The 13,965-nt window shown below is 52.5% G+C and overlaps 1 protein-coding gene across 1 annotated transcript; it reads right to left on the bottom strand.

Annotated features, from left to right (window-relative positions):
* Positions 1-812: 812 nt before the first annotated feature.
* On the bottom strand, positions 813-13,686 carry ADAR (adenosine deaminase RNA specific). The gene is made up of 15 exons (XM_071579402.1): positions 12,909-13,686; positions 10,158-11,661; positions 8,683-8,869; positions 8,456-8,604; positions 7,918-8,059; positions 7,510-7,727; positions 7,142-7,298; positions 5,982-6,153; positions 5,274-5,367; positions 3,841-3,969; positions 3,602-3,735; positions 2,976-3,158; positions 2,418-2,530; positions 1,848-1,975; positions 813-1,547 (listed from the first exon to the last, which is right to left on the bottom strand). The coding sequence occupies exons 2-15, from the start codon at positions 11,603-11,605 to the stop codon at positions 1,307-1,309; spliced, it is 3,495 nt and encodes a 1,164-aa protein (XP_071435503.1). The 5' UTR covers positions 11,606-11,661; positions 12,909-13,686; the 3' UTR covers positions 813-1,306.
* Positions 13,687-13,965: the final 279 nt, after the last annotated feature.

Below are 13,965 nucleotides of genomic sequence, written 5' to 3' on the forward strand. Positions count from 1 at the left end.
GGCACAGCACCCTGAGCAGCTGTCGATGGAAGAGCCTCCAGCTCTGTCCTTGTGCTGTTGCTGCCCTTCTGTGTTCCCACCCCTCACAGCTCTGTGTTGGAGGGGGTGCCCGAGGGCAGTTGCAGGCAGGCTGAGCCTATGACAGCCAGACTTCCAGCATTGACTCTGCTTGGCCCCAGCCCAGCTGCCTCCAGGTATCCTCTGAAGATCCACAGCCAGAGGTGGGGCCCCACTCCCAGTCCCAGGGTTTCTCCTCCTCCTTTTTTGGGCTGCACTTCCATCCTAACAGCTCTTTGGTCCCTCCCCAGTATTACTAGTGTCAACTCTTATTCCAGGCAAAGCTGGCACATGCCATGAACAGGGAAAGGGGTTGTTCCAACAGCTGGCTGCTTATCAACACCCAATAAACTTGCTGTTGCATGGCAACACCACTGTTACTGCTCACCTTCCATCTGCACATCTGGCACGAGGTTTAGCTCAGACACAAGCAGACATACAACAGGGCCTGTAGCCACCACTGGCCTCCTGAGACCAGCAAAGAGACACTCCGTCCTAGAGCCAGCAGTGGGGGAAGGAGTTGGGAGAACCCTGCTCCACCATTTCTAGGTAGGCCCAAGCCCCCTTGGAGGGCTCAGCTCTGCCTGATGAGACCCTTGCTTGAGGTAAGAGGCTCAATTCCCAACTGCCACAGCTCTACCCAGCCCCCTTGACAATTTAGCAAATGCTAACTCACCTCTGTCCCTCTCCAAACCCCATCACAGGTCCCCCTTCTCCTCAGTAGAAATTAACACACCCACAGCCAATAATACAGAAATTTTCTTTTTGTAATTAATGCAGAATGTTATGCTGGCCCTGCTGTGCCTTGCAGAGGTCAATGCCATGCCCCAGTTTGGCCAGGCTGACAGTCACCTTCCAAGAGAGACAGATAAAACCAACCAGGCAGCTTGTTTGGGCTTTTTTCCTCAAAAGAGAAAATTTGCCTCAAAAACTGCCAGAGGGATCTGCAATGCACGGTCCAAAGGTTTCAAGCTCATAGTCTGAGAATCCTTCTGGTTTCTTGTACCTTCTTTTAAAAAGGGGAGACAAAAACTATAAAAGCAAATGGGGACTCAGCCTGCCCTCATTTTAGAAAAAGGAGAATCATTTACATGCACATTGTAAAAAGGCAGGGTCTGAGCGTCAGGGAAGAGGCTGCTGGGCCTGTGGGGAAACTGCTGCACTCCGAAAAGGAGGTGGTGAAAGAAGGATGAGCACAGCCACGCACATGCCTGTACACATTCACCTCCCACCCCTGCAGGGCGCTTCGTTATGCATCAAGGACAGAGAAATTGTCCTCCTCTTGGGGTTTGCGGATCCACCTGCCATAGCCCAGCTCTTCCAGTGTGCTGAAGAGCCACTGCTTGGCTGCCTGGTACGCCGTGGCCGCCTCCTTGGCATCCGAGTACACAGAGAGGCTCAGCAGATCTTTGCGATTGTTCTTGGCACAAAGCTGCTGGAACAGGGTGAACATTTTCCTTTTGGACACACGAGACATCTCCAGCTTTGGGCTGAGAAGGAAGACAAAGGCAGCAGTAAGGGATGTGACACTCAGAAGAGCAAAGAGGAACACAGGGCTCAGGGAGAATCCCATGATAGGGGAGCTTTGGGCTCAGCAGGGCTCTGTGGTGGGGTCCAGGATGGGCAATGCTTTGTTTTCCTTCAGGAGCACTTGCTCAAGTCCATTTGAAATTGCCCCCTCCAGCCCTCCCCCACGTACACAGTGCTGTAACAGCACAGTGCACTCCCCACCTCAGAGCTGCCCCCCTTTCCCCAGGAAGAAAAGCAGTGTCAGGAAAGGCTCTTCTTACCCATCTACTTTCCCTTTGGTGCCATCCAAGACTTCAACTTCACCTGCATCAGCAAGGCACCAATTCACTGACGACTCCTTCGTCTTGCCTGTCTGCCTCGCAGAGTCGTACACGCTGACTCGCCCAACCTGTGGAAGAGCAAGAAGGTTCCTTAACTTGGTCCTGCTGCATGAGCCTCTTTGCCCGTTCCATCCCTCACAGGTTCAGCTCATCCTAAACTTTTGAGAGTGGCAAGGATGAGGTTCTTACTAAGCTGAAGGCTACAGAGGCGACTCCAGTGTTCTTTTTCCCAGATCAAGCCACTGCCAGTAACCACCAAACTATGGGGTGACAAAGAGGGCAGGTTCTTGGGGCTGTCCTGTGCAGGGCCAGGAGCTGGACTTGATGAGACATGATGGGTCCCTTCCAACACAAGATATCCCATGATTCTGTGTTTCTGGTCACTAATTCCTGCCCCTGGCTAGAGGGCTGCTGCCCAGTGAACCCCTTGCAGAGCACCTTGGGGACTCCAGAACCCACAGGCAGAGGAATGGGGGACAGAAAGATGAAGAGGTGCCACAGCCACAGCACCTCAGGATGGTTAATGTGATATGGAGCCTGGAGAGTTTCCTTCAGAGTGTTCCCATCTCTCGCCACACGGCAGCAGATGGCACGGGTCAAGTGACCCTGACTGTACAAGTAACCTGTGGAGACAGAGGTGAAGGTGTTAGGAAACAGGATGGCACAGGTGACAGTGGCCAGACTCTGAGAACCACAGCATTGCTCACAGGCTCCTGAAAGCCCACGGTATGTGGACCTGCACAGCTACATGTGGTCTGGGCATGTAAGATGAAGGTTTACAGACTACAACATTTCTCACTGAAGACACAAACATGCAGTTTTTGTCTCACCCTCCTAGATCACATGGGCCTCCTAAAAATCCAGAACCTTGGAGAGAAACCTACTCCACCCACAGCATAAAATCCACAGACTCCCTTTTCACTTCCAAACAGCTCTGCCAAGAATGACGTTTCAGTCTGTTACTCCTACAGCCTCCACAAACACTTTGCCTTCACACGGAGGAGGGAGGTGTTGTCTCTGCAGCCCAGTTTTACCACCCCAGCCCCAAAAGGACAGAGGGACTCGCACCAAGTGTGAGAGAGCTGAGGTACACTGGCTCCAGGAAGTGTGACAGCAAAGCTCCTTGCAGGCCAAGTATATTCCAGCGCAGGATTTTGTCACTGCAGGACATAGTTCGTAACCGCTCCCCATGCTGGATCCCATCCCACGTGGGCACAATGTCACTTGACTCCACGGGAATGGTACCTTCCCCTGCACGAGAGAAAAGAAAGCTTTTTTGTACAGAGTCAGATATTCAATAAATCAAAACCCCACCAGCAACTGCACAAGAAATTTCTGGATATCCACAGTGACCTCTGAGTCAGGTTCAGAGACCAATCTGATATTCAGTACTGAACACAGATGAGCAGTTTTCAACATGGCTGAAGCAGAAAGGACAAGAAAGGAAAGAAAGGACAAGAGACAGGCATTTTGCAGAAAACTTCAGCTGCAACTTTCACTAGTGAGGCAGTTCCAACAGGCAGAGCTGGGAAAGGGAAAGGACTCTAATGCCCTTTCACCCACCTCCTTTGGTTCCTGAATGCTTCAAATCCCACAACAGCAGATAGAGAGGAGCAAGGAAGCTCTGGAGCACCAGAAAGGCTCAGGGGAGAGGACGGGAGCCACCCCACCATGCACTGAGCAATTGCACTCACCGTTCTCCACCTTGGTCCTCAGCTTGCCTTGCTTGGGGTTCTCAAAGAGGGGCTGGTGCTGGGGTTGCCCCACCATGCTTGCCTGATCACTGCAGGATTTATCAAAGAGTGCTCCATCTCCACACGGTGCTGTGCTAGAAAACAAGCCCTCTCTGGTCAGCACTGACTGCCAGGCAGCAGCCAGGGCCAGGGGTATGACAGTGCTGCTGACACCCGTCACTCAAGCCCTTCCCACAAACCTGACATAGAGGTGAAAGGTAACACTGCTCTTTATTCTGAGTCTCTTTCCTCCTGCTGGCTCAAAAATGCTCTCTTCTGCAGAGGAAGGATTAGATGGGTCATACTTCATCAGCTCACTGTAGAGAAACCTGAAAGTAACACCATCCTGTCAAAGGGCTGCTTTGGTCCTCAGACAAGGGACAGGCAGGGTCCCACATCACCTGCTCCTGCTGCATGGCAGAGTGGACACTAGGAGCTGTAGCTGAGGATGTTTGGGGAGCAACAAAACAGTGCTTGATGCACAGAAAGGTCAACTCAGCAGATTTTCTGCCATGTAGAGAACAAGTGGTAGAAAAGCAGTATCCTGTCCAGGGAGCAGGAGAGGAAGGAGCCTGGTTGGCTGCTGCTTGTGTGCATCTGTTCCCATTGTGAAGACTTCAAGGTTGTTAACCAGCACCTTTGATCAGCACCAAGTTTGCACTCAGAGTGGCCCTGTGGGCAGCTGAACTCAAGTAGTATCAGCATAAGCCCGTGAACTGTTTAAAATGACAGGGGCTTTTATGGCTGTTTCTGGACAGGGAAAAACCTTGAGGTCCCCAACACAGAGTCAAGGACTAAATTAAAACTGCATCTTCCCAGAGAGTCCTTGAGCAGTGCCTGTGCAGGGACTGATTTTGCAAGGAGAGGAGGAGCTTGCTGACAGGCGCTGCTACGCCAGAGCAGCTGCCGCTGTCAAGATGAACAGCTGAGACAGACAGTAAGCAAGACACAACCCTGATTCATCACTTCCCAGGGACCTGCCCTCAACACCTTCCCTTGCTGAGGAATGCAGAGCACAGCAGCAGCATGCAAAGGCTTGAAGGAAGCAGCTGACTCTGCTGTTCATAACTGAAGTACAGACATTGAACAGGCAGTCCAGCTTCATCTCACTTTAGTTTTTAAACATCAGAAAGTGCCACAGCGAATGCTTATGCAAATAAGAGAACAATTGTGCAGTTTAGTTACGAAAACACTTTTCAACATCTGAAAAAGGATTGTTGACTTATCAAGGCAAACACATGCAGTTTGTTTTCCTGAATCCTTCTACAGCCAGACCCAGAAAGGCCAGAAGAGGCCCCAATCTGCAGTGCCTGGTGGGGTGGGAGCGGTGCTTAGGCTGGAGAGCCCCCTGCATGCTGGCCCAGCAGCCTCAGCAAGAAGCTTTAAGTACCTCAGATGCAGCCCTTGAGCTCCTGGTGATTCTCCCATTCAGTACTAATTGGGGCACCATTCAGGCATGGCCCCTTCTCATCAGAAATAATTTCCCTCTATTTAACAGCACATGGGTAAACAGTGTCAGAGGACCAGAGCAATATTCAGTGCAGCAAGGAAGTTTCAGCTACACCCCTCCAGAATGGGTCAGCACCTCCTGGCAGGCTCTTCTCCCTTTCCTTTGGGTTTCCCCTTTTCTCACCTCACAAAACCTCTTCGAGAAATGATTTCTGCATGACAGTCATTTACTGTCTCCCCCTTCAGGCTCAGCTCTTCTCCTTTCACGCAACGATTACCTGAAATCAATCAATCAATCAATCAATCAATCAATCAATCAATCAATCACAGGGCAAGTGTCAAAGTCAATACACAGCTTCAGACACAGGAGGAGCTCATCTTGCTCAGGCCTTACTTTGCGCTTCTGAGCAGCAGCAGCAACACGGCAATTACATTATTATTCTGATCCAAGCAGTCAAAAAAATTAAAGGGACAAAAAGTACACACCACTTCAGGGACAGACAGACTTAAATTGCCATGAGTTTAGGAGCTCTGTCACTTCATGGGGGTTTTTCAGCCCACCACTCCTGGTAGGAGCCTGGCAGCTAAGTAGGGAGGGAGATAAGGTACACACAGCTGGGGGATCGTGTGCTGTACCACACGAGGAACCCACGCTCTGATGCACAGACTAGCATGCAGCAATGCAAGCAGAGATTAAGAGCAACATAGCTGCAGGCACAGTCACTTTGTTCTCTGTCTCTAACCAGATCACTTCTGACACCACTCGAGCCCTGGGAACGCTCTGTGCCCTCTCTGAAGAGGCCTGTGCCAACAGCCATTTCTGAGCCGTGCCTGACAGGGAATCTAGCATGGAAATGAGAGTTCAGAGTGTGCCAGAGGAAGCTGTTCATACCCGTTCCGATGCTGACCACCACTCCCAAGCCCTTGTTTCCCCTCCTCATGATGATGGCAGCGAGGATCTTGCGCCCGAGCAGGCTGTGCTGGATGCGAGCGGTGAGGCTGTTGAAGCGCTGGTGGCTCAGCATGGCCATCTGATCGTGCAGGGTGCTGCCACTCACAGGGAGCTGGGATGGGGACACAACACCACAGACCACGGGCAGGTCACAAAACCACACAGCTCAAGAAGTAACTAATCTGAAGTGCAGCATTCCAAGCAGAAGACAGAATACAGAAAACACGAGCTTTGGGTGGTGCAATTTGGAGTTCACTCACAGAGAGCTGTGTGGCAAGGGATGGGTGAAGTTCTTTTAGGTATTTCTGGGAAAACCTTGTCCAAGGCTTTGAGTCCTGCTTTGTCCACATCAGAGACAGCAGCAAGTGACACAGGCTGAGGAACAGCCTCCTGAGAACACCAGGGAAACCCCCCAGCTCAAAGGAACAAACCCATCCTGACTGTTCCCAGAGACTCAGCCAAGGAAATCTGTTTCTGGCTTTGGAAGAATTCCTACTCTGTCTGTCTGAGAGGAGAGTGCTCAGTCACTCCCACTGCAGACCGACTCAGCTCCTCCAGCACTGCTGACTGACAAAATCCTCCCTGATGGCTTTGCTATTTAGAGCCCCAGCTGCTGTGCTCAGCTGTGCTGCCTGAAATGCGGCTTTTCAGAGATCACAATGCTCTAAGTGTGATTTACAGCAGCCCAGGTTGTTTGGGACAGCCACCCTGACACAACAGACAGCTTTGCTCTTATCTGATGCGTGAGTGTTTTGAGCTGACACACCATTTTTAATGCAACATGAAGGAATTTGAAAGAAGCAATAAAAAAAAAGTCACATAATTAAAAATGAGCATGCTCCTACTCTACCACAGGAACGCATTTCAGTAGCTTGTGGAAGAATCTGATGATAATTTAGCCCCAAAGCAGAGGCCAGCAGGACAGAAGGGTTCACCTGAGGAAACATCTAACCCACTTCAGGCAAACCATGTCAGGTTATCTACAGCTGCAGAGAACAAAGATATCACAGTTGATTTTGAAGGCACTTTTCTGATGGACTGAAAAGAGAAGGACAGGCAGGGCTACAAACACAGTCCCACCTTTGGCAAAGAAGATTTACCTCAGCACTGTTCATCCCTTCCATGCGCTCCATCTTCTCCGATTCCCCGATGAGGACTCGCAGTGCTGCGTCGGCCGCCTCCTGCCTGCCCTGCTTTTTGCTGTGTGCAGTTACAGCTGGGAACCAGCGGCCTCCCACCTTTGCCTGATAGACAAATCTATAAAGAAACCAAGAACCCTGTGTATTTCAGCCTGGTTTTTAACTTTGCTCAGTGGAGAGAGGAGAGAGCTTATTGTCATCCAGACATAAGGTTTGGCAGAGGCAGCAGCTTGCCCTGTTGCCATCTCAGTAATTTTGAGCTTTCTGCCCTTTCTCCAGGACAACAGCAACAGCACAAAATTCCCTCCTAGCCAGATGCAGCTACTTACTTGGGGTCATGTGGAGGTCCTGACTGGTCAATGAGTTTGAACTCTGCAGCAAACCCATTGGAGCGAGCATATTCCAGCAGTCCACTGACAGGATTGACATTAAGATACTTGATGAGCTCCCCAACACCCTTTTCTTTCACCACCTTGGATTCATCTGGAGTGGCAATCCATGGCCCAGAGCTGTGCATGGACTGGTCACCATGGGGCTTCACAACAGGCTAGAGTGGAGTTAGACAGGACAAGGTTGTTAAATACTGAGTAGATGGATTTACTGCAGGCTAAGAGCAGCAAGAAACCTCTGCTAGAGCCAGCATGTGACCTTGTGGGGTGAAATCCAGTGGAATAGGAAATAAAAGGGGGTAACATCCAACTCAAAACACCTGGGTCTTATAAAGAAGCTCTTTGTACCTGTTCAGGCAAGACATGGGGTACAGACTCTCCAGAAAGAATCTTCACAGCAACTTCTGCTGCCATTTGCTTTGCTCCCTTCTTGCTGTTTCCTACCACAGCAGGGAAAATTTGGTCACCCATTTTCACACAGTAGCTGAACCTGACAGGACATTACAGCACATGACAAGTGTTAACCATAGGTGTCTCGATCTGGTTATTATCCCCATCTCCCAGTTAAATTCTTCTGGGTTATCTCCCATTGAAATCTACCATTATGGCCCTAAACACTCCCAGCAAAGCACCACCAGGTAGGGTACAGGACTGGAACCTGCTCCTGCTCTGGCAGAAGGAACAGCATTCTTTTTCTGAGAAAGGGCATTGCTCTGGGTCTCTTTCAGGAGGTAGGTGCCTTGGAGAAGCCATACCCAGAATCCTTGGATAAGAGGAGCACTCAGCTAGGTCAGTGACGAGTCCAGGAATGTGGGTAAGCAGGCTGAAGGGGAAGGTCAGTGAAGAGTTTCCATCCTCCCCCAAAGCTGACAAGAATAAGCCATACCTAGGGTCATGAGGTGGGCCCTCCTGAGACAGCAGCTGGAACTCAATTATGTTCCCTGACTTCTGTCCATACTCCATTAATATGCTGATAGGGTGCTTCCCAGGAAGCAGGCTGAGGGGAGCTGCTGCAGGTGATAGCTCTGGCTCCAGCTGCAAATAAGAAAGGGGAAACCAGTGTCAGACTACACAGTGTTGAGCAGACTCACAAGTGAAGAAAACAGGACTCACCAATTCCTGTTGGGAGCTGTCTGAGGAAAACGGCTCCTCGCATTTAATTCCACTGTGCTCTCCATTCTCTGCTTCGCTCATCAGGACCTTCATTGCATTGGCTGCTGCCTCCTGTTTAGCCAGTTTTTTGCTCCCTGCTTCTGCTGGTGGGAACTGGCGCCCATTGATCACTGCCTGGAACTTAAACCTTTGAAAGAGAAAACCACAGAAGTAAATCGAGAGGAAAAATTGTGGTCTTCTCAGAGCATGCCATTAGGCTGCCCTTGGAATTCAAGAGAGCAGGAACAGCCAGCTCCGGGGCTGGAAGAGTAAAGCCAGACTGCCATGTGCAGAAGACACACACCAAGGGTACCCCAACAGCACTGCATCTGGGCCTCATTTTATTGCAGTTCCAGGGCTGTCCATGACAGAGGAGCAGCTCCAGGTTTTGTTTTGGAGGGAACAGGATGAATTGCCTTGTTCCACAAACGCCAGGAACAGGTAATGGCTGTATGCAGACAGCAGCTCTGTTGTGGCTCCAGCCCAGTAATAAGAAAGCTCAAAAGCAGCCTGTACTGTTTCATCTACACTTGGTCATTCAGGGTCACTCCTCCCTCTGGCATTCTCCCTGGCTACCCAGGGCATTCACACCATCTCAGAGAGATGCTGCCTCACATAAACCTCTTGCCTTTGACATTTCCGTCCCTCTCAGTCCTGTGAACTCTAATGAAGTTTATCTTCCATCCTCCAGCCCTGGAAACCTGCTTCCAAGGAGAATGGGTCAAACCAGACCTGAGAGGGATTATGGGGCTGAATCCATTCAGATCCCTCCTTAAAACCAAAACAACAAAACCCTGGGACTCTGTCTTTAGAAATTAGGCCAATTTTCCTGTCCAGCGGATCTATTGACATATTCCAGCATGGCACATATGGTGCTTTTCACCATCTCACTGGTGCTCAAGAACAGCCACGATTCTGCAAGGGGAAAGACTTCAGAAACTGACTCCACAAATGTAGTGTCATGGTACGTGCTTGGCTCATGGAATCTGCTCTGACCTGATACACCACAGAAACATTCAGAGCAGGGTCACCTCATCTAACCCAAGACACCTGCATCCACACAGTTTGTCCTGGGCTCTCTTTACACAATTTCCAGGGTGAGAGCATCTTGAGAAGCAGCTTAGAAATACCAGTTTCCCTCTATACAATCAAATTGAAGACAAGTAATTAAATCAGACAGACTTAGGGAAGAGACGAATCTCATTTTCACTGCTCAGAATGAGGTGCAGGGCTAGCTAAAACCAGGCTACCTGGGCTTAAATTTTAGCCTTGTTTTATTTTTTAAGTTGATGCAAGGAATCAACTAGGCTAATCCTTCTGAAATGAAAGAAAAATTAAGGAGCAGACCCTTCAGGACAGAGCTGAGAGCATGAACTTAGTTGAAGTCAGACCATTTTAAGGAAAAAGAGCTCAGAAAAGGTAGGATATTTTCTTACCGTGGCTCATGAGAGGGCCCACTCTGCTCCAGCATGATGAACTCACAGTGCTGCGACGTGTACTGGGAATATTCGGTAAGGCCACTCACTGGGTTCTTCTCCTGACAAGCCATCAGTTTCTCTACAGGTGTACATGGGAGAGCAGTTTCAAACTGGGCAGCGTAGCTGGGGGAAGACTGAGAATTCATGATGCCTTTTGACTGATCAGGCTGCTTGCTGATAGTGTTCAGATTATCTGGGATATCATCCGAGGTCCACTTGCCGTTTTCTGAGTTATCATAATTACTCAAACTGGAGAATTCAGGCTTAATGTGCTCAGATGTGTCCCCCTCCGCGTTGCTGCCATTGCCCTGACCAGGCTGCCCCAAAGGCTGCTGTCCATTTTCTACACTTTCTTCTTCCAATACCACCACTGCTGGCAGAGCTGCAGTCACCTCCTGGGGACACACAGGGACAGAGGAAGAAGGAAGACCCGGCTCAGGAGATGTGAGATCCACCACCGGCATTAACGTGCTGGCCTTCAGCCTCATCTGCATCCTCTCACGTTTCCTATCTGTCAGAGACCACAGTGGGGGGGTTGTGTTCTGCTTGTGGACATCTCCCAGCTTTTCCAGAGCGCTAAGAAATGCATTAACGTCCTTGGCCCTGGAAAACCCGATGTTTCTGGCAAGATTGAGGGCTGTTGTTTCTGCCACGCTGAACAAGTAGTTGCAAATTTTTTCCTTTGTCTCAGCCATCGCTGCTTCTCCTGAGTCAAGTGTGCTCCTCTCTCCTCCTCTGCTCTCACAAACTGGATCTGTACAACTGGCACAGTGGTCAGCAGGGCTTCTTTCTCTCCCTGAGCTGGGGCTGGCAATCCCCCACAGTGGTGGTGTCTCTCCCACTTTGTGCAAAATGCCTTCTTTGAGGAGTTTATACAAAACACGGTTGACCTCTTTCTTTTGAGTTTTAAGTTTACGTGCGAGGACATGAACTGTGCAAGTCCTCCCCTCCCCGAGCTGCCTGAAAATGGTCAGAACTTCTTGCTCGCAGTCTCGCCCAGCAAGAGACAGTCTCTGGAAATTCAGCCTGATGGTGTCAGAATCTCTCCCCAAGTTCTCCTGAGGACAGTACTGTGGAAGGCGATACCAGTGCTCAGTCTGAGCCCAGGGGCCCTGGCTGGAGAACCTGCCCGTTCCGGCGCTGCCGCGGCTCGGCCGATGCCGCTGTGCGGGCGCCGGTGCCGCAGCCCGCCCGCCCCCGGGGCGCGGCTCCCCGTGCGCTCCCTGCCCCTGCCGCGGGCTCCCTTCAGTGTCTCGCTCTGTTAAGAACTGCTGGTGTAAAAAGGTTTCCTGATTAGTTTCTTGTGGGGTACGAGGGTGGTTAAAAACGCCTCGACTGGTGCGGGGGTAGTTACGTCCTGAGCGGGTCGGGTACGAGCCTCTACCTCGCCCGGCACCTCTGCTCATAGCGGGACACACGGGGGAGCTGCGCTGCCGGCACGCCACGAGGGGAGCTGCCTGTCCTGGGGAGAGAAAACAGCAATTCAGAAAGAAGTTGCACAACCACAGCCATTCCTGAAATGCACCTTCCCTGATACTGAGGCATTTCAAGCATCTTCTCCTTATCAAGCCTGTTTTCTGCTTCTCTAGGAGTCTAAATTATTGCCTGAGATCAGCTCAGTTGATTAAAACTTGGTTGTAATAATGTCAAGATCAAGGGTTCAATCCCCTATGCGGGCCACTGACTTAAGAGTTGGACTCGATGATCTTTGTGGGTCCCTTCCAACTCAGAATAGTCTGTGATTCTGTGAGTCCTGTAAGCACGAACAGCAAACTCAATCTGTGCAAACAGAACCAGCAGCTCCAACCGCGGCTGAGTCAGCCCAGAGAAGCAGCTCTGACAAAACGAGCCTCTGCTCTTGCTGGACTCAATTCCAGGTCAGAGCCAGGCAGCCCGTTCAGGATGTGCTTCCAAAACAGAGAGAGTTCCACTCCACTGCCCCGAGGGAGAAAAGAATCTCAGACCTACTTCGCAATCTGAGAAACGGGGGCAGGAGGAGGTGAAGGAGCACCTCGAGGGCTGGAGCAGCTCACATGGTCAGATCATGTGGCCAAACCAGTCTGAAACCCCAGGAGTCATTTTCTCCTTGGACACTACATGCCCTTTAGAGCATCACACCACATGCAGATAACACACAGAGAAAACTGGACAGGTTGGCAAGAGTATGACAAGTTTTTTTGAACTGTAGCCCAAGTTCGCTCCTATCACATATGGCTGCGCCGCCCCCTGGGGGTACAAGACATAAGACTAAACTTTTAATGTGTTTTTTAAAAGGAAGGAATCCAGCACAGTATATGTTCTAATTCTTTGACAACGGCTGGCTGTGAAACTGAGTGGACGAAGCCACGGAACACGATACACACTGCGGGCCCTGTCCTGCCTCCTCCCTCGTGGCCTCCTTAAGGCACCCAGTGCCACAAACACAGATCTTCCAGTGCAAGTCTTATTTTTATAAAGCTCCCCATCTTCACCAAACACAACCCAAGGCAAGCTTAAACTTCCCTTTTCCTACACAACTACACGCGGCTGTCACCACCAGGACTTACAGTACAATAAATCCCGAAGGCTGCGCGGCGGGTTCCCCCCTGCCCAGCTCCGAGCGCCCCACGGCCCCTGCCCAGTGACCTCGTTTTAAAAGTGCTCTCTGAGCCAAGGGCAGGACAGAAATCCTGGCAGGCAGGAAGTGCGGGCTGCGAAAAACGCTCTTACCTCAGTCTCATCCGTACGCCGAATTACTTGATGAAAAAATAAAGGGAAAAAAGAAAGCCCGACCCGCAGCAGGAGTCCAGGCGAGGGGAGGCGGCGCCGGGCAGACCCCGAGATGGCTGCGAACTCCGTTTCGGTTTCGTTTCCCGCAGCCGCTCCGCCCCGGGAGCTCAGCGGGGGCTGGCCACGTTCGGGGCTTTCCCGGACACGCCTCGCTTTGGGAGCGCTCAAGGGGTTCCTTCCACCGGCGGAACCTGGGGCGGAACAGCGAGCCCCGTCGGGCAGCTCCTTCCCCCAGTGCCCGCGGAGAGGCAGCCCCGGCCCTCAGCGGCACCGGCACCGGCGGGGTTGCGGGAACACGAGTCGCCCAACGCCGCGGCCCAGAGGAGGCCCAGGGAGCGCGGCAGGAGCGGTGCCACCGCACTCGGGTCACGCCACGGCCCCGCCGGGCGCGAGGGGCTCGCCCGAGCCCAGAGGGCACCACGCGGGGCGGGGCGGGAACACCGAACGCCGGGGTTCGAGAGGAACGATTTATTCCACGCGTTCCGCCCTACGGAGCCCGGCCCCGACAGGACCCCCGCGCAGCCGGGACACGGCCTGGCCTGGCCTCGTCTCGTCCCGGAGCCCGCGAAGCTGTCGCGCTGGCGGCTGCCCCGCGGCCTGCGCGGCCCAGTCCCACCGCGTCACCGGGCCCCGGGGCCGCTGCAGGACCCCGCGGGCCGGGAGGGGGCCGGGAGGGGGCCGGGATGGAGACGGGATGGCCTGGCCTGCCCTCCCCCCGCGCCCCTTACCACGCCGCTACCGCCGCGGGCGCCCCGGCCGGCGCATGGTGATGACGTACCCGGACCACCGCGCCTGCGCACGATGCGAGGAGCGGCGCAACCGCCATCTTTCCTCGGGGCAAAGCGGGGCCGCCATGTTTGGCTATGGCAGGGCCTGGCTGTGCCGGCGCTGCGGGCCCGGTGGGACTTTGCTTGGCCGCTCCGCTGCGGGGAGGCGGCACAGCCGCACCCCTCGCCCCGCTGGGAGGCAGTGCCGCCCCGGCTGTGTCCCGCGGCAT

The sequence above is a fragment of the Pithys albifrons genome, chromosome 30 (assembly GCF_047495875.1).
Source record: "Pithys albifrons albifrons isolate INPA30051 chromosome 30, PitAlb_v1, whole genome shotgun sequence".
Taxonomy (NCBI): domain Eukaryota; kingdom Metazoa; phylum Chordata; class Aves; order Passeriformes; family Thamnophilidae; genus Pithys; species Pithys albifrons.